Source organism: Myotis daubentonii, chromosome 11 (assembly GCF_963259705.1).
Source record: "Myotis daubentonii chromosome 11, mMyoDau2.1, whole genome shotgun sequence".
In the NCBI taxonomy this organism is placed as follows: domain Eukaryota; kingdom Metazoa; phylum Chordata; class Mammalia; order Chiroptera; family Vespertilionidae; genus Myotis; species Myotis daubentonii.
In genome coordinates, this window is record NC_081850.1 from 40,660,599 (window position 1) to 40,688,109 (window position 27,511).

General features: G+C 39.1%; 1 protein-coding gene across 1 annotated transcript in view; it reads left to right on the forward strand.

Moving 5' to 3' along the window:
- The window catches only part of TMC1 (transmembrane channel like 1), a 121,840-nt gene extending 97,344 nt beyond the window's left edge, over window positions 1–24,496 (forward strand). Inside the window, exons 15-20 of the mRNA XM_059656909.1 lie at window positions 2,061–2,128; window positions 8,512–8,751; window positions 13,557–13,682; window positions 18,964–19,042; window positions 19,141–19,192; window positions 22,930–24,496. Coding sequence (XP_059512892.1) covers window positions 2,061–2,128; window positions 8,512–8,751; window positions 13,557–13,682; window positions 18,964–19,042; window positions 19,141–19,192; window positions 22,930–22,952 — 588 coding nt within the window. The 3' untranslated portion in view covers window positions 22,953–24,496. The remainder of the gene's footprint in view (window positions 1–2,060; window positions 2,129–8,511; window positions 8,752–13,556; window positions 13,683–18,963; window positions 19,043–19,140; window positions 19,193–22,929) is intronic.
- Window positions 24,497–27,511: the final 3,015 nt, after the last annotated feature.

The window sequence follows — 27,511 nt, forward strand, 5'->3', positions numbered from 1 at the left end:
AGAGCTGCACTAAGTCCACAGATGTCATAGGCCACCCAGCTGAGCATTTGTCAAATGTGTTATGTGATCTCTCAGGGCTCCAGGAGAGGAGAATGTATGATCCCGAGCAAAGTTCTCCGAGGGAAGGAGAAATACTCAGAATTGATGTTTCTCATGATTGGAAGCATTTTTTTTCTCCATGAGGGCCACGTTTTTTTTTCATTGTTGATTTTATACCAAAGATTGTCAACAAAGTCTCTTTTGTAGCACCTTATAAATGTTATAGATCTAGATAATTAACAAACACTCTGCATATAATTTTGCAATATCTTGAGTGAATTTGTGCTGAAATCATCCAGGTCATCTTTGTTCTGCCTGGTATAATAGGGCTATCTATTGTTTCATTCTGTATCATTTTACCTTGTTATCTAATCATTCTTGTTATGCCATTTGCTGTTTATCCCCTGAATCTATTAACAAGGCACATTGCTTGTATCTTTCAGTTGACTAGGAGAGTACCACTGCCTTTGGGAATGTGATAAAGTTGACCTAGATTCAAGAAGTCTTTAGCAAAGCATTTAGCAAAGAATTCAAGAATTCTTTAGCAAATCTACCTTCTTACAAATATATGTTTGGGTTCTTGGGTTTGGGAATAACAGAGACACTTTCAGGTCATGTGTGTATGTTTGTGTGTGTGTATTGGGGAGGGAGTTATTAAAAGGATATAAATGGCCTGAAGTTACATGTGCAGATGTCAACATCTGGGGCGGTGATAGGGACCTACCACACTCATGATCTCTTGGCCATTTCACTTCCTAACTTTTTGCTGTTCTCTTTTGCTCTTGTAACCCATTCCTCAGTCTCCTTCCTGACTATTCTGTATTTTAAATTAAATAGAGGTAGTCCTGCTGTCATGGCTCAGTGGTTGAGCATCAACCTATGAATCAGGAGGTCACAGTTTGATTCACGGTCAGGGCACATGCCTGGGTTGTGGGCTTGATACCCAATGTGGGGGCATATATTGATATTTCTATCTCTCTCTCCCTTACTTTCTGAAATCAATAAATATGTATTTTTAAAAATTAAATAGAAGCAAACTTTATTACCTTTGCTAATTAGCATTAATCCCATTGGTAGAAGCTTTCCTTATAGAATGCCTAATATGTCACCAGGAAGCCTTTGGATGGGCCACCCTAGGAAGATACCTACCTCAGTTCCTATCAGTGGCACCTCTGCACAAAGAACTGCCTGGTCCTGCTGCCCTATGCAGGATGGTATCATCCCAGAGACAAACACTGGACATCCAGTTCAATAACTTCTTTAACTTTTGTTGTGTTTCTTTATAATTATTTTATTGTAAAAGAAATTCACATATTTTTATTGAAAAATATTTTACAAGATACAAAACTTGAAGAAAATAAAAGCTATAACCCATCCCCACATGAAATAACTATTAATTTTGTTGAATACTTCCAAGTCTTCTCTTTACACATAGTTTCATAAAGAGTTCATAAAATAATGAATGTATAATTTTGTATATTTTTCATTTAATGTTAAAATATAGTTTTCTCTTGTGTATGCAAATACTCTTCCAACATGATGTAATTAGCTGTGATATATGTTATCTTATAGATAAACTTTAGTTACTGAACCAATATCAGACATTTAGATGGCTTCATCTCTGCTTGTTTACATTTTTCAACACTTAAGATAGCTTTAAGACAAATCCCGAGAAGTAGACTTAACAAGAGTGAGGTGTTTAAAGTTTTAAATATGTATCCTCAAATTGTTTTTCTAAAAGGCTGCTCCAATATTTACTCTCCCCAGCGGTGTATGAAAGCCTCTCTCACCACGCTTTCACAGCACTGAATGACAGCATTTTAAAATGAGTTTTACAATGTTAAAAGGGTGCTTTATTACTTAACTTATTGCTAATTATTTGTCATATTGATCATCCCGCTATTGTTGCTGTAAGAAAATAGTTGAGAGCTTAGCCATACCTATGTAGAAGTATAAACCACTTGCCTTTCAATATCCACCCCATGAGATACTAATCCAATGAATGTCTGTGTCTCTTCTAGCCTTCATATACTGAATTTGACATCAGTGGCAACGTCCTCGCTCTGATCTTCAACCAAGGCATGATCTGGTAGGCCAGCTGTTGGGTAAACTAGCACTTTTTGAAAAGCCTCCAAGATCAATATTGCATAAAACACTGTGGCCCGGTGTCAAAGGAGATCACAATCTGTGTCTAAGTCAACATCTGCGTTTGTAGAATGGGTGGCTGTGAATAGTTTACTTTTTTCTTCTTCAAATCTTTAGTTTTGGTCTTCAAATGCATCTGCCTGTTTTGCCCAGCACTCCTTCATCAAGTGATGGGCACCTGTGTTCTAGTTGGTAGATTATTGGAAAGCGTTTTATATTTTCTGTCCTGTGACACTAGGATCTAACAATGAAACATCAATGATCACATTACTACATGTTAAGAATGGGATAAATTGTGAGATATTTCTGAGAAACTGATTTTATCTTGTCATCACTATTGAATACATTTAAAATACAATTATAGCTACTGTTAAAAATAGTATCTTACAAAAAAAATAGTATCTTACCAAATCCAATAATGTATAGAGATAAAAACACATGTTTTAGGAAGGTCAAGTTAAAAATATGATCGTTATTTTGGAACTTGTTTCACAGGGCCATTTGCACATCAGAATTATTCCTTTTGATGTACAAAGGATTGTCATATCTTTTATCAAATGAAAGCATTCTCTCGGAAAACCTTGACAGGTTAAGATGAATTGATATAGTCAAAGCCATTTTTTAGTTTAAAAATTGAATCACAGCATCCAATTCATCTGGGGACCATGTGTCTTGTAAATCTGTCACTCAACTAAGAGCACGCCAACCCACAAAGCAGTTACAATTGAGCTTCTATAATATTGTGCCACTGATCACACCATTGTCCTATGTACAACTACTAATGACTAGCTCAGTTTTTGCACAAGCATCTTATGTTACTCAAATCTTTCAACCATGGCTGGCCTGAATTATTAAACCTTTGTGAGACTGGACCTCGTGCAAATGTTAAAATTGTTTTACTTTAGTAATATAAAGACCATAGCCAAAGACCCATTCGTGCTGCCACGGGGCCTGTCAAATTCCTGGGCCTCATTAGATCAATCACTGCAAAGAAAAGATTATGTTCTCTATTGTCAGGTGTATTTTAAATGTACTTTTGGGTTAAATTCGCAAGTTATGGCTTATACATCCAAGGAGTGAAATGCATCCTTTATCCTCCATGCAGAGGAAAGTCAAGGTGGTCCAACGTATGACTAACAGAGAGTCAAGGTAACAGCCTCTGTGGGTCCTGGATCTTTCCTTTCCTGGAGAGGATTCTGTTGTCTATTAGCCTAATGTGGCTGATTGAAGGCTGCAACATTGCTACTGCAGGAATGAGGAAGCACTGTGTTATATCAGTTTTAAAACTCCCTGGCCTCTTGCCCTGACTGGTTTGGCTCAGTGGATAGAGCGTCGGCCTGCAGACTGAAAGGTCCCAGGTTCGATTCCGGGCAAGGGCATGTACCTTGGTTGCAGGCACATCCCCAGTAGGGGGTGTGCAGGAGGCAGTTGGTTGATGTTTCTCTCTCATCGATGTTTCTGACTCTCTATTTCTCTCCCTTCCTCTCTGTAAGAAATCAATAAAATATATTTAAAAAACAAAACAAAAAAAACTCCCTGGCTCTTGCAGAGTACCATAAATCCCTCAGGCCCGGGGGGTGCCATTTGTACACACATGTGCTGCATGTCTCTTTCTTATTCTTTCAGAATTTAGACAACACATTTGCCTAGAAATTCCTTTTCATTATTAGAAAAGCTGTTGTAATGGCTGCCTGATTGTTTTCACTTGCAATTTCACAACTGTTTCTATATATTGCTATTGTTCATATTAACATTCTGAAATATCTAAAAACCTTGTTCTCTCATGGATAGATCCATTATCAAAATCTCTGCAATATCATTGCACTTTTGCTTTCTTTGTATTCATCCTTGAGCTGTTGAGCAAGCCTTGCTTCTGATGAGTCTGAGGAGGACTTTAGAAAGTGAATGTGCTTTTTGAGTAGACAAAGATAGCCACACACCAGAGTTCCAGAAGCAAAAGAACTGTTACTCACCTTCAGGTCAACCCTTTGTACAAATTCTCTTTTTCTAACTCCCAGGAAGTTGGTGAGGGAGGTGTGTGGAGTGTGCAGCCTACCTTTCACAGGCTCTCTTGCAAAAGGGCACTCACTCATGGTAATCTATTTCACGAGGCATTAGGATCTGTTAACTGGGTTTGACCACTTGTTACAGAAACAATCAAGAGAGCATGGGGATTTTGAATCTAATTTCTTTCGTTTGTGACTAGAGACCGTTTTAGGGGTTTCTAAATAGTGGACATTACTTACTCTGATGTTATTAAAGTCAAACATTTATAGGTAAAAGTCCGTTTGTTATGAGTTGACTGAAATGATCAGTAAATCTTTATATTACACATTTATTTTGTAAATTTATCTTTATTATTGAAAGTGTTACAGATGTCCCCTTTATTCCCCTCACTGACTTCCCCCTTCCCGCCTCACCCCCCAGATATTCACAGCACTATTGTCTGTGTCCATGGGTTATGCAAATATGCATATAAGTTCTTTGGTTAATCTCCTCCCACACCACCCCCTTTATGTCTGAGATTCCTCATTATTTTTGAAATAGGCAGCATAGGCTTTTGTAATCACATTTTTTTAAGTGACAAAAGCACAAGTTATCTGTATTGTAGCAGGATGTAGAGGTAGCAAAGAACACACAGTGAGAGAGAAGATGGGTTTGGACATTGCTCCAACATTGCCTCATGGTATACCCTCCTGCCAATCTTTCATCTTTCACTACCTCATTTTCTCAGTTGATCACACGTGAATAATTTGCCTGACATATACCATGTCACTGGAGTAATAAGAAGAGCTAAATAAAAGAAGCTTTCATCTACTTTGATCTTCTTGGAAGAAAAGCATTTTATTAGGCTAAGGTATTACTGTGATCTTTGCTTGACAGATGATGGGATCAAGTCTGGGTAAGGGACTTAGTGAGCCAAGCTGATTAGTGGTGAGTCATGAACAATGACAGAGTGAGCATTAAGGTTCTGATATCAGTGTGCCAGGACCTGTTTTTCTAGGTTATGGCTCTGTGTCATTTGTTCAAAATGCCTATGTGATATTCATTTGGAAAATTTTAAATTTATTTATCTATAGATGTACATTCATATAATAAGTGTGTACATATATATGCATAGAGACAAATGATGCATGTGGGGGGGGGAGTAAGAGATCAACCAAAGGACTTGTATGCATGCTTATGAGCATAACCAATGGACACAGACAGTAGAGAGGTGAGGGCATGTGCGGGGGGGGTGCGAGCAGCCGGGGAGAGGTCGATGGGGGAAAAAGGAGACTTATGTAATACTTTTAAACAATAAAGAATTCAAATTTAAAAAATGATGCATGTATATGTGCAAATATATGTGACTTTAGACAAATCTTGTTCTTGAATTATATACAAAATTGTACCTAAGGATAGACTAGGTTGATCAGCAATGAAACATAGACCCAAAAATTAGACTCTATATGTGTGATGTGGGCTGACCATGGGCTCCACTCTGCAACTTCCCCTTTCTTGGAGTCCTACACAGGCATCATGAGGACCCACCTGGAATGGCTGGTCAGAGTAGTGAAGAGAGCGAAAAACACACAGGGCTGTTAGTGTTTTCACCCAGCAGTGAGACACCTCTTTTTTTTTTCTTCTCTTTTTTTCTTATCCCACCCATTGCCCCCTGCCCGCCACTCATGCCCTCATGCCCCTGGTGTCTGTGTCCATTGGTTGGGCTTATATGCATGCATACAAGTCCTTTGGTTGATCTCTCCCCCTACTCCCACCCTCCCCTACCTTTCCTGCGAGGTTTGATGGTCTGATTGATGCTTCTCTGTGTCCGGATCTGTTTTTGTTCATCAGTTTATGTTCATTATATTCCACAAATGAGTGACATCATGTGCTATTTATCTTTCTCTGACTGGTGAGACACATCTGTTTTATTCCTATTTTAATTGACCAGAAAAAAATCACATAGCCAACCCTGACTTTTAGAAGGGTTAGATTAGTGATTTTCAACCTTTTTCATCTCATGGCACACATAAATATTACTAAAATTCTGCAGCACACCAAAATACATATTATATATATATATATATATATATATATATATTTTGCCAATCTAACAACAAAAAAAGGTATATTTTGATCAATTCACACTAGTTGGCTATTGTTGTGTTGGCTGTTGTCATATTTTTTTTTATTTGACAATCTAAGAGAAAAGAGGTCAGAGGCCTTAACTAACTAAGTCAGGTATTGCATGTTTTAAAAATTCTTGCAGGACACCGGTTGAAAATCTCTGGGCTAGAGCATCATCCCAAACCACATTACATTATGAATATTAGCATTTGGGAATATTATCTAGTGCTTTGGAAGACCTGTACTCACTCACTTGTTCATGCTTTTGTGGTTCTAGGTTCTTTCTTGCTAATCTGTAACCAAGATACACTATGCTTTTCCAAAGTTTATTTTCTCTTTTTTAAAAAATTAATGGAGTTTATACTTTAGAGACATTTTAGATTCACAGCAAAAGTGAATAGAAAGTGCAGAGTCCTTATATCCCCCTTGCCCTTACACATGCACAGCCTCCCCCATTATCGAATCCACACCTGAGTGGTACATTTGTTACAACTGATGAACCTACCTGGACGTGTCATTATCACCCAAAGTCCGTACCATTTAAAAAAATTAGTTTAACTTCCTACAAAGTCTCTTGTCAATTCAATGCAGGATGTTAAAATATCATTCAGATTTGTTGTGTGTAATCCTAGCAAGACAATATGAACTGTGTCAAGATTCCACTTTTCTTCTTTTTTTAAAAAATATATTTTATTGATTTTTTACAGAGAGGAAGGGAGAGAGAGATAGAGAGTTAGAAACATCGATGGGAGAGAAACATCGACCAGCTGCCTCCTGCACACCTCGTACTGGGGATGTGCCGGCAACCCAGGTTACATGCCCTTGACCGGAATCGAACCCGGGACCTTTCAGTCCGCAGGCCGACGCTCTATCCACTGAGCCAAACTGGTTTCGGCAAGATTCCACTTTTCAATGAAATTGTTTAATGTTGGGTTTCATAAGTTCAGTTATAGCAGAAACTAATTTCTTCATCTAACTCAGTTCCAATCCCCAAATAATATACCAAATTTACATTGAATGGATTAAAATGATAATCCTAACCTGAAATGTTCAAGTTTTTATTATAGTTTGGACAGTTTTAAAAATAGAACTCTGCTTAAACTTCTAAAATAAGTAACATCTAAAACCTCTTTTTGGTTTTGAACTAATTTCTATTAACATGGTTTTATGGTGCTAATGAATTTTCTCATCAAATAAAATTAAAATTTATTTTGTTGCAATAACCAATGATATCATAAAGTAAGAATGACCTTAGAGAAGTTTTCTAAGTAGTTTTTGTTTAAAAGACTTTTAAAATATCTTATATACAAAGCAGTGATTTCCAGGACAAGCTAACGTAAAAATGTAGACAGATAAACTAAACTGAGATGTGTTGAATTTCTCTCAAAAACACATAAAGCTTTGCTACGGGATATCAACAAAACATAGCATATTAGGCACAAATACATCATTCCCATCAGCTCAAATAAAACTATTCAGTGGAGATGTACACACACACACATACCCCCCCACACACACACCCTCGAGCACTTTTTTCCCCATTCTTGGTTCCAGAAACCTGGGGGATCAGCACAATGGAGCACCACTGAAAGGCACACCTGATTTGCAAAGAGGCCACGTGATATGCTTATATTTTGTGTACACAGTCAAATAACCTACATCTTCTCATTCATGGCTAACACCAGAAGGTTCCCAGCACTAGTATTTCCTTGCCTACATAATTTAATAATTTCTCTTTCATTAAATGAGAATTTATTAGCCATGACAAAAGTACTTAATCCAAATGTGCAGTTTATTTGAGGTGAACGAGTGCTTTTTAAGAGTCAGTTATTAAAAAGTTCATTTTTTGGCTGTGTTAATTATTTATATGCGTATTAAGGGAAATGAAGTTTATTTTAGAAGTAGGAGACCGAAAGAAAACAAATGTCATACATATACTTACTCTGTTGTAATTTAAACTTACTAATAGTAGATATGATTAGTAATCTATATAGTTTCTATGAAGGAAGTATGTATACAATACCTATAATAATGGGGGAGATGGTAAAATGTGTGTAAAAGATGGAAATGCATTATTTATACAAAGGGCTTGTGTGGTTGAGAGTGGCATTTTCTGCCTTTGGCAAGTAAGCATGATGTGACACAAACAGGTGCTGCGTGGCCTTGTTCCGGAGGGAAGACCTGAATTGACCCGAGTTCTGTTTTCCTTTCTAGGATGGGCTCTTTCTTTGCTCCCAGCCTCCCAGGCATCAATATCCTTCGGCTCCACACATCCATGTACTTCCAGGGCTGGGCCGTGATGTGTTGCAACGTCCCTGAGGCCAGAGTCTTCAAAGCTTCCAGATCGAATAATTTCTACCTGGGCATGCTCTTGCTCATCCTCTTCCTGTCCACCATGCCTGTCCTCTACATGATCGTCTCCCTCCCGCCATCTTTTGACTGTGGCCCCTTCAGGTGCTTGTCTTTGAAATTCCATTTGGGCAGAGTTTTCTTTCAGGCTTGGGGATAGGAACGGTCAATCATTGTATGAGTTATTTTAGTTGTTTTCAAATGATGGCATTTTGGTATGTGGCAATGAGATCCTTTGGGTATTCTGGCTCATTCTGTGTCATGGAGATTCTTAGGCAAGTTCCATCTATTTTCTCATGTGGGAATCATAGAAGGGAAAATGATTTAACTGCTCCAGGCTCTGCCTGGGTAAAATAGGGACAATCAATCTGAGCTATTTCCATACAAGGAGATAGCAAAGGGCTAGTCTATAGGTGAAGCTTTTCCTGATGCTGGGCCTTCACATCCAGACAACTGAAGCTATTGCTATGTCTCATGTCAACCACCACACTGAAAAAATAAAATATAACATAAATAAATATAGCAGACTACCCACATGCCATCTATGACATGGAATCATTATCCTATATAATAAGAGTGTAATATGCAAATCGACTGAACGGTGGAACAATGGAACAATAGATTGCTATGATGTGCACTGACCACCAGGGGCCAGGTGCTCAATACAGGAGCTGCCCCCTGGTGTCAGTGCATTCCCACAGGGGGAGTGCCACTCAGCCAGAAGCCAGGCTCATGGCTGGCGAGTGCAGCGGCGGTGTCAGGAGCCTTTCCTGCCACCGCTGCAGGAGGGCAGTAAAAAGCGAGGGGTCCCAGACTGCAAGAGGGCGCAGGCTGGGCTGAGGGATCCCCACCCCCAGTGCACGACTCTCTTGCACCGGGCCTCTAGTTAGATAATAACATAAAGAAGGTCTTACAATTTATAATCCATGCTACATGCCAGTAAAATATTAAAGCTGTTTCTCACATACATTCTCCCTAAATAACAAGGATAAATCACTTGAGTAGTAATAAAGAGTCAAGAAGGCTCTTTCATCCAATTTGGAAATGTACCTTCTACAGTTTTCTAACATCCTTTGCTCTCTAAACACTTATCAAGACAGCAGAGTTCCCAGGATCTGGAAAATTGGACTTCATCCCCTAAAGGGATACATCTCCCACAAATCCCCCCCAGAGATCTGCATGTTGAGTCACCGGGCAGCATACATTTGAGCTGTTCCTCCTTTTCCGTGAAGAAAATATGAATGTGAAAAGCCATGTGAATGTCAACCGTGATGCCATAATGGCCACATATAATTTCCCTGTCATGCCGTCAAACCCAAGTTACTAAATTAAAGTCAAAGGCTTTGCTGCCCATCTGCTTAAGTATAAAGGAGGCATTTCACTCTAATAATAGTTTGAGTTATTATTGCTTTACTGGAAAAGAAAGAAAGAAAATGTTAAGCCAGTGGATTGGGCAAAAACAGCTGGAGGTCTGTCAATTCAGGAAGCTGATGTTGACAAGTCCTGGTCACCGGCCTCCGCCCCCCCCCCCCCCCCCCAGTGGGCTGAAATAAATAATGCAGAGAGTGACATCTGGAGACTAAATATGAAATTGCAGTCTTGAAGGAGATTGGTCTCAATAAATCCTGGATAAAATTCAGAGTACAAAGTTCAAGAGGTAAGCCATACAAATATTTGTTAACTGCAAATTACCCGACAACTAAATATTCAGGATAAGTTTTAGGTGTCCTATTAACTTTTTAATTGGAAATTGATCCTTAGGAAAGCATATCAAAGGAACTTAACTGTCTATAAGGGAAACCCCACACTGTCAACACATAGCAGGGTGGTGGTTATCCAGGTACATTCATATTAAAAATATCATTGAGCTAGATACCTAGAGTGACTGAACATTTTTATATTTTTGAGTTCTAACTCCTCTGCCTCTCTTTATATCATGAGTTACTATGGTTGTAATGAAAAAAAAATCAGTCTGTATTTAAGGCATAATATATGATTTTGAACAAGTATTTTCTAATTGGAAAACTTGGGCAAAATTACTAAATATATATCACTATTTTGAGATCAAGAAAATTTAAATATTTTCAACAGAGTATTGGGAAGGGGTTATCTCTATCCTATTTAGAGAGTCTATTTTTCCTGCCAGTTTTCTCACTTGGGGGAAAAAGAATATATACTTTGAAAAATTTGTTTGGACTTAAAAGTTTAAAAGGGTTGTTCAGCCTTAGAAATTAGGTGAAAATAAAGGAGCCTCATGACTTACCATCCTTAGGGACCCTGAGTTTGAGGCGATTTGCCCAGCCTGTTGAGTAAAGGGTGTCTGACACTTCCTGGTTCCTGGGCTGGCAGCCAGTTGGCAAATATGCATTTGAAGTAGGCTAATGGAGACACCATCTAGTTGCTCCTAGATGCAGGTATATTTTCAGGTATGGTGGCTACAATACCTAAGAAGATCCATTCTGCAAAGCCATTTGATGAGATAGTTTAGCTTGTTTTGGTTTCACAAGACCTGGATAGGGAGGGTGAATTTCCCAGAAAAATCATTCCAATAGACTATTAAGTGGGCTTACCTTAAACAGTTCAATAATTTAAAAACTATTTCTTTGGTGTTCGGATGAAGAAGAACCTTCTAATTGCTCCATCATATTTCCTGACACTTGATATTTCTCCTCCAGCCCCCTCATTAATAATCTTGAAAAATTTCTACTTCTCTAAGTTCTCATATCCCTCCCTGCAAACATTATGGCAATTATGTATTTATATATTTTCATCTTACTGCAAAGGTGATATGTGTTTGTACTAAAGAACCTGGAAATTGTAGAAACATTTTCACATGAAAAAAAACCCAACCCAAAATACAAAACTATCCATAACCCACAAAGTCCTGACATACCAACTTTGGTATTTTGTATTCTGTTTTTCTTTTAATGCAGATTTTAAAAAATAAGTGAGATCATACAATATGTTTAGGTTTATATTGTATTGTGACACTACTATTACATCACCCATTTGCAATCCTACTATTCTATGTGCCTATTTTTCTTAATAGTGTAGCTGACCCCCAGAAGGGGGAATGTTTTCATCTTTCTGAGTCCACAACACAGTAGAGTGTTAGCTGAAAGCTTAAATTAATGAATTGTGCACTAAACACAAAGCCAGAAGTGGGATTGACGTGGGCATAGATTTTCATCCTGCAGAGCTTTCAGTCTGGCTGGAAAGACAGGTGTGCTCTTACACTGTACCAATGTAGGGCTGATGGAGCTATGTTCATGGGAAAACTATAGGGTAAGTGCACTAGCATTTCACTTGACTTTATGGTCACAGCAGACTGGAAAGGATTTCTGGGAATATTGTGAAGTGACATATGTTGGCTTACCTGTCAGAAAAAGGGATTGCCAAGAATTTATATATGCTTCTCTAGTTGGTATGGAATTAATAGATCTCTATTCTTGGTAAGAGACCTGACCTAGAAAAGTTATCTGAGAATCCCGAGTTGCCAATAACTTTGCACTTGGGACACACTAGGATGCAAAGAAGACCTTTGTAGGTATGGAATATTTTGTATGACTCCAATCCCTGCTTCCCATTCTAACCACATTCATTAGCACAATCGGACAAGCTGGAGAAGGGAGAGTAGATTGTCTTATCTTCTCTCCCCCTTGCTTACCTTTTTACAGCGGCTGTAGTCTCTATGGCGGGGATACAGATATTTGAAGATAATAAACTTTAGTGGAATAAGTTGTTATCATCTTACCTTGTCTATAAACTTCATTCTCCTTATGTACCTTAGGCTTTTCTAGTTAGTGTGGAGCTCTATAATTTGTGAAGCAAAATTTATACCTCAGTAGTCCAGCCAAACCTGAGAACATAATTGGAGTCATTCTCAGGCTATTGGAAAATATTATTAGATCAGGAGAAAGAAATTGATCTGCACCTTGTGGGTCATGTTCTTTTAGTAATTGAGAATGTTTAAAGATAAAAAAATAGTGAAACCAAAATATTATATTGTGTTATACCAACCATTATTCTGAGGATACATAAAACACGGTGATAAAAACACCTAGGATCTTTTCTGAAAATCACATCTTTTCATAGTAAAATCAATATGCATAACCAAAAATAAGTTAGCAGGATGGGTATTACTTTATAATTTTAATATTACGTACTAAGTTAAGACAGACATCTGTTCTCATTTTTCTGGTTTATAGGGTTTTGGTCTCATTTTAATGGGTTGAGAACCAGCCCATTTAGGACCTTTGCTTTTAAAGCTCATTTTTCCTTCTCTTCCCATTTTATGTGCCTGGCAGTGGAACTGGGTTGGTACTTTTTTGAGACCTGTCCAGAAGAAATACAGAGAGAGAAAGGACTCATCACTCAGTGTGGTTACCTATTAATAGCTCTCATGAAGGAGGTTTGGTGGAAAATGAGATAGAAGCTATTGCATGGAAAGATGTATTGGGTTATTTTTAGATTTGATTCCATTAAGCTCTTCCTTATGCTCATCTCCACAGCAAATTAAAAAACTGAGTGCACTGTTTATTCAGCCCAAAGAGAGTGTTCTTTTACAAGGAAAGCTGGCTGAGGGGGTAGACTGATAAGCTATTTATAAAACGCATTTCAATCAAAATCTTAGACATACAGCTTTTAAAATTTGTCTCCTGATTCTGTGGTGAATTTCCTACAGGCTTTGATTATGTGTTTATGTTGGGATCAAATTGATCACATCTTATCCATATGTTGACAATATGAGGTCAAAGTATCAGGAGTTATAGCAAAACATCAGATTCCTAACCTTAAAGAGTATTTAGGCCGTGTTTGCGAAAGATTTCTAGTTTTCTTCTTTTTTTTCTGTAACCATGGTTCCCATATGTTTTAAATAAACTTATCTCCTTTTTTTTTTTTCTCTCCAGTGGCAAAAATAGGATGTTCGAAGTCATTGGAGAAACACTGGAGCATGATTTCCCGAGCTGGATGGCGAAGATCTTGCGACAGCTTTCTAATCCTGGACTGGTCATTGCTGTGGTTTTGGTTATGGTGTAAGTGCTCTCTCTCCTCATGGAAAGAGCCTTTGTCATGTGCTTCCTGGCTTCCTTTCAGTTTCAGCCTTCTCTGCTCTCTCACTCTCTCCAAGGGTTGTGCTACAGCCTAACCAGATTCAGTGCTGATTCACGAGGTCGTGAGAGGCTAACGTTTATGAGCCATATTCAGATCCTCTTGGACATAATACACAGCCATCTGCATCTGCCTTTGCCTGCCTAGGATTATAAGATTTGTTCCCAAGTAACCAAAATCATTATCGATAAACAGCTAAAAGCAAGGGAAACATAAAGGCTAAATGCTAGATCTAATCAGCACATGGAGCTTCCCTCCCCCCACCCTTGTTCCATAAAGCAGATGGCTGTGAACACACAGAAGTGATGAGCCTCTAAGCTAATATTCCCCTTGGGAATATATTTCAGGGATCAGGGCTTATGGGGTCTTAAAAAATCACCGTGTCCTGGTACCTAGGAAGCCATCAGTAACTGTGTGTCCATAGTCATAGAACCAGAGGACCAGAGGGTCTTGGGTAGGTCACCCAGTCGGTCCCTTTAAAGTCAGAGGTGATACTTAGAGGAGAACTTGAGAGGGAGATTTTGTTTTGATATTCTTTTCACTGGCTTCTGACTCTTGGCCACCACAGATAAACTTAGATTCTAAGTAAAAATATATGCTTGCTATGGAAGAGCTACCGTTATTCCCCAAGACCTTCCTCAATAGAACGTTTGGAACTGCCACTGCTCTCAGTCAAGGAGGGCACGCATGAAATCATCCTCAGGGACACCGGAAACAAAGCTGACATACGGGTTGGATTTGTTTCAATAAAAGGAAAACTAGGAAATCTTAGTGAGACACCTCCCAATGGCTCGAGGTAAATGAGCTGGGGCTGAGGCACCTTGTTCCCATCGTCTTAGTGATGGTCATGGTCATGGGCCACATCAGCGAAGGCAGGTGCTATGTTCTTCAATTGTATAAATTAAGAAACTGATTTAGAGGGGGAAGTGATTTTCCCTAGATGAGACCAGAGCAAAATACTAATCGTAGGACTTGGACCGTAAATCCAACATTCACCCCTTCACACCATGACGCCTTCTTTGAGGGAGAGGTGCTAGCCAGCCGTGGGCAAACTATGGCCCGCGGGCCGGATCCGGCCCATTTGAAATGAATAAAACTAAAAAAAAAAAAAAAAAAAAGACCGTACCCTTTTATGTAATGATGTTTACTTTGAATTTATATTAGTTCACACAAACACTCCATCCATGCTTTTGTTCCGGCCCTCTGGTCCAGTTTAAGAACCCATTGTGGCCCTCGAGTCAAAAAGTTTGCCCACCCCTGCTAGCCTGTGGGAATAACTAAACAGGAAAAGAGATGACTATTTTTTTAGAGACTAATATTTCAGTTAAATGAAATTGGGCTCAACTTGTTTCATTTCAATTGGATACCTGAAACTTTTCTGCAAAATCCCATTCTAATTTTTAAGAAAGTAAGATACTATAGCTTAGATATTTTTTTATTCTTATCGGACAGATTCCTATTATACACTAGAACCTGGGTCATGGGGTGGCGTTTAGGACCTGATAGTAAATCTCTGGGGCAGATGTATTGGAAAATGACAAGCTGGAGGCAGCGTGTGTCCCCAGATGGCCTTGAAGCGAGTTTTCCTGCTCCATGTTTTCACAACAGAGCGGCTTCTGAGAACATGTTATGTATCCTGCAGCTTTTAAAAGTCAAAGCCCTTTGATGGTATAAATGAGATCTCATTTAACCACACACACACACACACACACACACAACTTAATGTCAGATTTATGACTATATTCTTAACTAGTTGATGGATTTATTTTTAAGCAAAGGAGCAATATTGTTTCAGTGCCACTAACTAAGTCTTTAATAAACTGTCTTGGGGTGTGGAAGAGGAGCTAAAACGGCCTTTGCTAAAGGTGCTTACCCACATATTAACTCATTTAATTTGTACAAGAATTATTATCCATCACGGATCATATTATCAATAGCACATGAAGATCTCCCCCAAATCTAATGGCTAATAAGTGGATTCAAACCCATGTCTATTTCCCACCTCTTATTCCCCCCACTCATAAGTACCAAGCACTGAGTTTAGGATGAATGGGCCTGTTCAGGAGGACTGGAAGCCACTTGTCAGGGATACTCTATTCCCAGGGTGAGCAGATTTGTCCTTAAAGGGCTGGAGAGTAGATATTTTAGGCTTTGTGGACCAAGAAGTAAAATTGAGGATATTATATAAATTCTTATAAAAACCATTCTTAGCTCATGGGCCATATGACACAGGCCAAGAATCAGATTTGCCCTGGAGGCCACCATTTGCCCACCTCATATAGTGTGACTAGGTCTAGAGCAGTGGTTCTCAACCTTCCTAATGCCATGACCCTTTAATACAGTTCCTCATGTTGTGGTGACCCCCAATTTCATTGTTACAAATTGAACATAATTAAAGCATAGTGATTAATCACAAAAACAATATGTAATTATATATGTGTTTTCCAATGGTCTTAGGCGACCCCTGTGAAAGGGTCATTCGACCCCCAAAGGGGTTGCGACCCACAGATTGAGAACTGCTGGTCTCGAGGAAAGCAGGCAGGATAGAAGAAGGTCAAATAGAGAGACTGCAAGGTTAATTTCAGTTCTCAGGTTCTCATTTAAAAGCCAAATTTCAGTTTGGTTGGTGATTTTATTTTTCAAATCCTGAGGTCTCTTGTTCCACTTTATGGGGTACAAACAATTGGCTTGGCTTTTTATTACCTTTAATTAGAGAATGTTACAAGCATTTTGAATTTCCCCAGTGGGTCATATTAAATCATCTTAGGTGGTTTTGGGTAACTGAGTAGAGTTTAGATTAGTTCTCTGCAGGAAATTTTATTCCTTTGGAGACTAGAAAAGGATTTATAAAGAATACACATTTAAGGTACATCACAAGATGGGGAAAAAAGTGGAGAATAAACAGAGAAATCCAGAACTGCAAATGCCTTGTGAGGTCTCTGAGTTTCCCCTCCTACTCTGGGTGCTATTCTAAGAAAAGCTTTACACTACTACTAGAGGCCCGATGTGCCGGGGTCCAACCCCAGCGGGTCCAGGGGTCCCCAAAGGTGTGGACGGAGTCGGCGAAGAAGGAATGACACAGAGACAGCGTTCAGTTGATCAGCAGCCTAGCCAGGATCTCCAGCCAGGATCTCCAGCCAAGTTCTGGTCTGGATCTCCAGAGAGGTTCTGCCTCGGATCTCCAGCCAGGTTCTGTCCAGGCTCTCCAGTCAGGTTCAGTGTCCAGGTTCCAGTCAGGTTCTCCTGCCAATCTCTGTAGTCAGGTTCAGTCCAGGATCCCTTGCCATGTTCTCCCGCTAGGCTCTGTCTCTAGGCTCCGAGGCCAGTCCCTCTCCAGGATCCTCCGGCATGCTCTCTCCAGCGAAGTTCTTCTGTCTCTAGGCTCCGTGTAGGTTCTGTCTTCTTGATTCTGTTCTAAGTTCTGTCTCCTGAGTTCTGTGTTCTAAGTTCTGTGTCTTTCTGTCTTCTAAATTCTGTCTCATGAGTTCTGTGTACTAAATTCTGTGTATTTCTGTCTTGTTACAACTGTATTTATACCAGTTGATTTAATCCTATCAATCTCTATTACAAAGGTTAGGGCGTTTCTTATCTCCATTCCAGGGAGAAAAGATTATGTAGTTTAAGCATGATTGTTCGTAGTTAAAGGGATTAATTACCCGCCTGGCACTTAGTTGAGGGGTTTTATTCCCTTCCCTAACTTCAGGGGAAAATCCCTACCTGGGGATTCAACCTTTCTCGGAGAGGTGACCTTGGTTAAAACACAGTGCCAAGAAGGTGAGCAAACATATTAAGAACCGTATGCCATATATGCCAGATCCCTTGAAACAGCAAGGATGGACCGACTCCCGGCACCGATGCACAAAATTCATGCAAGAGTAGGCTTTTGCAGCCCCGGCTGCCTTGGCCCTCGCAGCTTCGGCTTCATCCAGAAGGTCATCCGGAAGGTCGTCCAGAAGGGCGTCTGGATGGTTGTTCCACTATTGGCCATTCATTCTATTTGCGTATTATGCTTTTATTATTATAGACAACACACATACTCACGCACACCCCCCCCACACACACACACACTTGTTGAGCACCTACTTTATGCCAGATACTGTACCTAATGCTTTCATGTATGTAATTTCATTCAAACCCCTGCCACTCACATAAGAGGTAAACAAACTCAGCTAAACCATATCATTAATTGTGTTGCCAGCACCAGATGGCTCACAAAGGATATAATCTGGCACATTGGTGAGCAGAGGAAATGTGTTCAGTATCCAGTTATTTGCAACAAAGAGAAATGCCAGTTACTTTTTTTATTGCATTGTTTCTTTCTTTTTATTTATTTGTTTTGCTTTAAGTAAAGATGAGCATATTGATTTTTGCTGCAATGTTTGGCTGGAATTTGCTCTTTCTAGAAACATAAATGTCACTTTAAAGGCAAGAATATTCCTTTATAAAGCATCTTCTTTTCGAAGGAGGGAGAAATGCAAACAATACATTCTATGGAAAAAAAATTCATGTTAGTTAACTATCCCTATGAGGATTATATTCTTAGTTATAAAAGCCAAAGGAAGGCATTTAGGGCAAAAAGTCAGTTTCCTTTTTATTTGACACATTCCCTAAGCATCAGTAGATAGTCCATTGTCTTGGAGGCTGTTGACGTCCATTTAAAATGTTACTTTCAATTATAATTTAAACTGATGTTAATACATTTCCAAAAAGAGGCTAATGTTAGGTAGTGAGACACAGTGAGCAGAGCCCCTGGCTGTGGAGAACAGGACTTGAGGGTCAACTTCCCAGGTCCACTCCTTCCCAGTCCCCGTGTAACTGAGTGCGTTTCTTTAACCTCTCTGTACCTCACCCAGTCTTTGTTGTTGTTGTTGTTGTTAATCCTCGCCCAAAGATATTTTTCCATTGATATTTAGAGAGTGGAAGGGAGGGAGAGATACAGAGGGAGAGAAACATTGGTGATACCAAGATACATGCTCTTGACTGGAATTGAACTCATGACCCTTCAGTCCCAAGGCTGACACTCTATCCACTCAGCCAAAGTGGCTAGGGCTCACCCAGTCTTTTATCTACAAAATAAGAGGTTTAGAGTAGAAAATACCTTAAAGTCTACTCCAGTGCCAACATTCTATGACTGACTGTAAATTTAAGAGGAATATTGAGAAACGGAAAAAAATGCCATACATGTTATCTTTTTTTAAAATATAGTTTGACCATCTATTATCTGAATGCTACCGCAAAGGGCCAGAAGCAGGCCAACCTGGATCTACAAAAGAAGATGAAACAGGTAGGTTACAATGTATTTCACAGAGTCATCGCCTTTACGGAAGTACTGGAAAACACCCGCAAATTTCATGTTTTTCTTCCACCGTTTCCTTTGTGTAGCAAGCTCTGGAGAACAAACTGCGAAACAAGAAAATGGCAGCGGCTCGAGCAGGTTGGAGATGTGTTTCTGTTTGCAATTTTCTTTTATGCCTACAAACTATGATCTTTTTTCTTTCTTTAAATGGGGGCTTTGCCGCCGAGTGGCATAATTACCCTTACTAAGCAAATCCTCCCCCACTCGTGCTGCCCGCCCTCCTAGCCCTTCTCAGGCATCTTCTCCTGGGGGTTTGCTTGTTGTCCCAGCGGGAGAAAGAAACATTCAGGATGTAAACTCAGCAGTAGTGACAGAAAAGTGATCTTGCAAAACGACTGAAAAACAACAACAACAACAACACTATATAGTCATATACAAATAGATACACATGCAGACTCTCTCCTGCCCATGTGGACCAGTTTTGTACCTAGAAAGACATACGGGGAGTATCCCATGAGGGTCCTCTGAACTCACCACCATTGATTGTCAAAGCCTTTTCTGATTCATTAACCTTCCTTTTTAATCTCGTTAATTTTTAAAATATTAGAGTCAAGCATATTTCTATTTGTCAAAATTACTCTACTTTGTGTTCCACATGGAAAAGTGATGCCTAAGAAGGTCAGTGAACATTTTTTCAATGTTTCCCTCCTAACCCCTTTCCCTCCTACCTACCTCCTACACGGGTTTAAGCAGAACAAAAGAGAAATGTATTGGTGCACAGAGATGGACAGGGAGTGGTTATATGGCTTCAGGCCCTAAGTTTAGAAGCGATCAGGGCTGAGCTGCATTTTCCTATGGTTCTTTCAACATGGTTCTCCTTTCATGTTGGCTGAGCTTCTGGGCCAGGACTGAATGCAGCTGTATCCTTAGTTATGTTTTCCTTCAATTTTTTTTTTGTGTCACTAAGCCACTTTTTTCTTAAATGCATTAAATTTTTTCAGCTTTATTGAGGTATAATTAACAAATAAAATTGTAATACATTTAAAGTGTGCATGTAATGATTTGATGAGCACATACATTATGAAAGGATTCTCACCTTCGAGTGAATTAACACATCCATCATCTCACATATTTACCTTTTGATTTCTTTTGATGAGAACGCTTTAAGTTCTGTTCTTTTAGAAAATTTCAATTATACAATACAGTATTATTATATACAGTTACCATGTTGTACATTCCAGCCTCAGACCTTATTCATCTTATAACTAAAAATTCATACCCTTTCACCACCCTTTCCCTCTTCCCCCATCCTCCATGCTGCTGACAACCACCATTCTTCTCTCCTTTTCTCTGAGGTCAAGTTTGTTGTTGTTGTTAGATTACATATATAAAAGATACCATGCAGTGTTTGTCTTTCTCTGTCTGGCTTATATCACTTAGCATAATGTCCCCTCGTTTCATCTATATTGTCACAAATGGCAAAATTGCCTTCTTTTATAAGACTGAATACTATTCCATTGGGACATTGGGATACACACACACATACACACACACACACAGGGTGGGCAAAAGTCAGTTTATAGTTATCAGTACACAAAACAGTTAATTATTTATTATTTATTAATTAACTAGGGGCCCAATGCACAAAATTCATGCGAGAGTAGGCCTTCCTTCCCCTGGCTGCTGGCACCGGCTTCCCTCCAGCATCTGGGACCCGGGCTTCTCTCACAGCCCCAGCTTCATCCAGAAGGTGGACCAGAAGGATATCTGGTCTAATTAACATATTACATGTTTATTATTATAGATTATTGTATTATGTATTTGTATTTCAACTATATATATATATATATATATACATATATATATATATATATATATTAGTATACATATATCACATTTTTAATTCATTCATCCATAGATGGACACTTAGGTAGTTTGCATACCCTGGCTATTGTGAGTAATACAATAGCAGATGTGGGAATACTGATTAATGATTTCATTTTCTTTGGATATATATCCAGAGTGAGATCGCTGGATCATATGACAGTCCTATTTTTAATTTCTTGAGGAGTCTCTATACTGTTTTCTACAGTAACTGCACCAGTTTACATTCCCACCAGCAGTGCACAAAGAGTTCTCTTTTCTTGGCATCCTCTTCAGTATTTCTCTTGTCTTTTGGGTAACGGACATTTTAACAGGTATTAAGTGGTATCTCATTGCAGGTTTAATTTTCATTTCTGCGATGATTAAACGATGTTGGGCACCTTTTATGTACCTCGTGGCCATTTGTATGCATCTTTGGGAAAATGTCTATTCAGGTTCTTTGCCCATTTTTATTTATTTATGTTATTTATTTATTTTTTTAAATGCTCACCTGAGGATGTTTTTTTTATTAACTTTTTGGAGAGAGAGGAAGGGATAGAGAGAGAAACATAGTGCAGCCACTGTGGAAAACAGTGTGAAGTTTCTTCAAAAAATTAAAAATGGAACTCCCATTTGACCCTGTGATCTCACTTCTAGGAATATATCCTAAGAAACCTGAAACACCTGTCAGAAAAATATATACATCCCTATGTTCATAGCAGCATTATTTATAATAGTTCAGATTTGGAAACAGCCCAAGTGTCCTTCAGTAGATGAATGGATAAAAAAGCTGTGGTACATTTATACAATGGAATACTATGCAGCTATAAAAAGAACTTATTACCCTTTGAGACAGCATGGAGGGACCTGGAGATTATTATGTTAAGTGAAATACGCCAGTCAGAAAAAGACAAATATCACGTGATCTCACTTATATGTAGAATCTGATGAACAAAATAAACTGATGAATAAAATAGAACCAGAGGCATGGAAACATGGAACAGATTGACAACTCTCAGAGGTAAAGGAGTATGAGGGGGGAGAAATTAACCAAAGAACTTATATGTATACTAGAGGCCCAGTGCATGAAATTCGTGCAGAGGGCTCAGCCCCTGCCTGCTGTGGTGGCCGCCTGCCTCTGCCTCAGCCCCCACTGCGGCTTGGTCTGAAAGGTTGTCCAGAAGAACGTCCAGAAGGATGTCTGGTCTAATTAGCATATTACACTTTTACTATTATAGATATGTATTACCTATGGCCATAGACAATAGGGTGGTGAAGGCTTGGGGCAGGGCAGGAACTGGGTGGAGGGAGGAAATGGGGGGGAGGGGAAGGAGAACAACTGTAATACTCTCGACAATAAAGATTTAAAAAATAACCTTAAAAAAGGAAACTGGCTCAGCTGGTGTGGCTCAGTGGCTGAGCATCAACTTATGAACCAGGAGGTCAGGGTTCGATTCCTGGTCAGGGCGCATGCCTGGGTTGTAGGCTCAATCCTCAGTAGGGGGCGTGCAGAAAGCAGCCCACCAATGATTCTCTCTTCATCATTGATGTTTCTCTCTCGCTTCCTCTCCCTTCCTCTCTGAAATCAATAAAAGCATATTTTAAAAAATTTTGATTAATTAAAAAAAGCCCCTCAATGTGCAGCACATTTGGAAAATATGGATTTCAGGGTACCTCATTCAGAATCATTAAGCACACTGAAAGCAATATCTTTATATGTTTCCTCCTCATCTTCTCTCTTTTTTTTTTTTTAAATATATTTTATTGATTTTTTTTACAGAGAGGAAGGAAGAGGGATAGAGAGTTAGAAACATCGATGGGAGAGAAACATCGATCAGCTGCCTCCTGCACACCCCCTACTGGGGATGTGCCCACAACCAAGGTACATGCCCTTGACCGGAATCGAACCTGGGACCCTTCAGTCCGCAGGCTGATGCTCTATCCACTGAGTCAAACCAGTTACGGCATCTTCTCTCTCTTTTATTATTAATTAATTTATTTATTTTTAACAGCTGCAGCTGCTGGTGGCCAGTAACTTTCACAGATATGTTGTGGACTCAGAAGTACTCTTCTCCTTGCTGTTTAAAGGCAGTGACTTATGTGAAGGCACAGAGAACAAGCATTGTGGAGTTGCTATGCTTCTGTTTTAACCCTGAAGGATTATCAAGGTCAGACTGGTCAATAAGTCATCACCAGGCTTACTGAGACAAGAAGGATCTCCACCTTAATCCACATTAAGGATTTGTTCCTGCACTGCCATTTTCTCCCCTGACCCATTTCCTTGACATTTTTTTCTCTAACAAATTGAATTTAAAGGAGGATGTGGTTCAGCAATATAGGTTAATTTAGAAACCTTATGCTCATTTCACTTTGTACATTTCTTCTGCCTTAGTGTTCTTGGCCTGGGAGCAGGGCTACTTTAGCTTCTTTTTCCAAGTTTAGAAACATCTTCATAAAGTACTCACTTTAAGCATTCCTTAACTCACTGTTTGAAACCAACCCCCTGTTTTCTCTTTTATTTTCTGCCTGTCTCCCCACCCATGACCCACACAGATATATACCCAAGGCCTTTTTATCTGCTGCTCGATTTAATATGAAACAAAATGGCTGTTGTAGGAGAAATATCTAAGTGAATTAGGGACCAGATCAGCACAGGGCTAAGGAAGTACATGGGTCTTAGACAACCCAACTTTAATGAGTAAAAAAAAAAAAAAAAGACACTACAATGATTGCTATTGTATCACAGCCTGATCGTTTGACCTCCAATGATCCTATCTCCTGCGTTTAGATTCTCATATTGCATAGTTTTGCTTTGCTTTTTGTTAAGGTTAGGAAAACAAACACTTTTTTGGGGGGTGGAGCTTCAGTTTATAGATGTGCTTAAGCATTATTATTTACTCAAAGTTTAACTTGACTTTGAATGCTCTTAGCTGGCCTGTGTGACTTCAATTACACCTCCTAACTCTCGTCCTTTTTCAGAGGTGAGCCAATTTGCCTGCCATTCCCTGCAATTGACTTGCTGGTTTGTATTACCCTGTCTTTGAATATCTCCTTCTTTTCTATCTTTTACTGGCCGTAGAATGATCACCCTGTTCCTCTATCAATCCATGTGCTCATTACTTCCATCGTACCAAATTCAAGGCTTGCTTCCTCTGGTCAAATTTTCCAGACTAGTCTTTATTCCCAACTGTACCACTCCCTTGATAGTCTGTTTTTAATTCAGATTTTATTAATGTATTGACTTTCCTGTGCATTGTAATGGTTCTTTATTCTTTCTTATATGTGTGGATCTTTCCTATCCAGATTGTAAGCTTCCAGTGAGCAGGGATCTTATCTTCTATCTCTTTTGTATGCCTAGTATAGTGCTGTGCACAGGTAGGCACTGAATAAATGCTTGTTAATTAAATTGAATCAATTTAACTTACAGCAGTTGCATTGTGAAACAAAAACTTCTGTTATCTGCATGAAAATATTACTATGATGTAAGAAATGAAATTATCTGTTGACATGCTGATTTTATTGTCTCATTAGATTATAATGAAGATGATTTAATAAAGCGAGTGCTTATTTTTACGTGGATCATTTGTGTACTGTGCAGTAATAAGATTAGGGAATTGGTTTATGTGCGTTGCCAAATTTACAATGCGAATTTCACTCCCTTATTCTTGAGCTAATTTGTAAGGAAGATGATGAGAGATGACAAACTGTCCCCCAAGGACTTCACCTCCTAAGAGCAATGCACTTTTTGAACAAATGCTTACGATATACAATTTCCAACTTTCTATAAATTAAAAATAAGTTTGATTTTCATTGTATCTAAGTACCTACCTTATTTAAAGTTTAGCATTTTTAGAAAATTTTACCCTTTCAATTTCCAGACAGCTGTTGAAAATATTTCCAGACTAGTACATGGACATAATCTGTGGATCTAGATACATCTCTTTAATAAGACCCCATTATTATAGTCCATTTTATTAACTGGATTTCTTTTGTAAACAAACACATTCTGCACCAGCTAGCACATTATGCTTAAGTTAAGTGATGAGAAAGAAATGGAAAGAGTAATTAAAGATTATGTAATACTTCAGATAGTAAAATATATTCACCAATATGCTGGATAATTATTAATTAGCAGCTATTTTGGATGGCTTGATCTTCAAAGGGAAAGCAAAGTCCTAACTTTATGATTTCCATTGAGATAGAATATAATTGTGCTCCTTTTATATAGAAAAACAATAACAAACAACCACAAATTAGGTGACCTGCCCATGCAGTAGGTAGAAACACTGGATCAGAATTTGCAGGGTTCTGGAGGTTGTTGGGGGAGAGTGAGACTGTACTCAACCAAGCATTGCACCAAAAGAAGGAGCCCCCCAGCTTTATTCTCTGTGCGGTCTGGTTTCTACTGAAAACAGGAATACAGTATTTGCAACGAAAAAAGAAAATTGGTTAATACGACTTCTGATATTTTTGCAAAACTTTGAAACTTTTGAAGGTAGATGCTGTATAAACATAACTAGCTCATTCTAACTTGGCATTGGTTCATACTTACGTATCTGAATGGCTCAGCCAGGCTCAGGGCTCAGTGCTGGCTTGCAATATTAGTGAGAATCTTAGAGCTACAGAAGGTATCTTTTGCTTCCATACTGCAGGTTAGGAGGCACAAAATGTTATTCACTTTGTTGCTCATAATTCAGCAATTACGCCTTGATGTTTTGTTTGTTGGTCAACCAAACATTTTATGGGAATGTTCATCCTCATTTAAAATAGGCAAATATGAACATATGTCATGTGACTTTAAGGAAATTGTTCAACCTCTCACAATTTCTCATCTCTAAAAAATAGGGATAATAAGAGTCCTCCTCCATAGAGCTTCTCTATTTGGGATTAAAAGAGATAAAGCTTGCATAGAATATAGTACTGTGCCTAGGATGTAGTTAGTGCTCAGCGATAACCATGGTTGTCATTCTTGTTTTAATGGAGCTCAAAATATTTGCAATCGTGGGATAATTAATTTTTCTGCTTGACCATCATATAAACCCTGTGAAGTAATTAAGGGCACCACTGAGATGAGAATTAGCCACATAGAGATAGGTCTGAAGGGCAAGGTGTTTGGGTTATTGACCTCAGAGTTAATAAACGTGTTTGAGATGGAATTCAGAGACTCATAAGTGACCCTGAAATAGTTCATCAGCAGATGAAAATCAGCCTGCTGCAAAAGGAGCCACGGCTGGAATTTCAACTGATCGCAACTGAATGAGGAATGAGGTGTTTCCATGGCGATTGTTTGCCCCTAGTGGGACAATAGATAAGACCCAGTGAAAACAGCCGTTTGGACCTCTAGCACAGATAGGCCCCCACGTATCTTAACTCAGCAGGCGACTAGATAATTGTGGGGGCTGAGTGGTGGAGGGAAAGAGCACTGGACTAGGAGTGAGGGCCGAAGTTTGAGTTCAAGTGCTGTTCCTGATGTTCCCGACTAATAGTGTTACCTATTGGCATGTGATTTTTGTTGTTGTTATCATTATTCATTTTCTGACTGGGTCTAATCTCCCTGGATTTAACAAGTAGGAATATAAGGAACCAACCAGTCTTCAGTCTAGGGTGGGAAGCACTACCCTACGAAGTGCATAACTATCCGTGGGGCACTTGGTGTCAGGCACTGTACTAGGCTGTGGAACCCAGCATTAAACACGCAGATCTTTTTCCATAAAGAGGATGCAGACAAGAAACCATCACAAAAACACACTGAATAAACACACGAGTAAATGTTTAAAAATGAAGCAAGCAACTTCTGCTACTGACAGTGACTAAGAAAAAAGGTGAAATGAGTTAAATGTGATAGAGTGGCTGGGAAGGCTGCTGTAGCAAGGTAATCAGGGAAGCTTGTCTGAGAAGGTGACACTAGAGTGGAAACAGAAACATAACTGATAAGAAAGGGTCAACCAGAGGGCACCGCTTTGAACGGTTGTGATTGCTTAAGACCTCATGGGGAGTGGGCGGGACCCCATACAAGGTGTTGAAATCACTATGAACTAGATAGTTGAAACCTCAATCATAATTCCCTTGTTTTAGAGAAATAAACATCACTTAAAAAAAAAGTGTGGAGTATAATCCATACCTGCTCTACATGCTCTATTTTTACGCTATTTAGTTGAAAGGAAAAAAAGGTAGGATTGGCTAAATACAAGAAATGATGAGAATGCAAGAATGCAGTGGCTTAATGATGCAGACTGTTTTTGCTCAAGGTGGCCCAGCCAGGAGTGGACAAAGCTGGAAACCAGAAGAATCCTTTTCCCAACATTTGTGCTCTTTCCACATTGGAGTCTTTTTGCTATGTACTTCCTGCTTTAACAGGGATCATGAACGCACAAGCCAAACGCAGCCAAGAGGGTAACACAGTAAGTGAAGTTGTCTAGTGGAGATGTGGTGAAATGAGAACTGTCCTGGAGCGTGAGCTACTCAGTTCTAGCTAATTATTGCAGACGCGGGGCTCCCAGATCTTCCAATATTTAAGGAGAAACTGGAAACCTGGATTTTTACACCATGTACTAGAATATTTTAAATGTTAATAATCAGCAGACACTAACACAC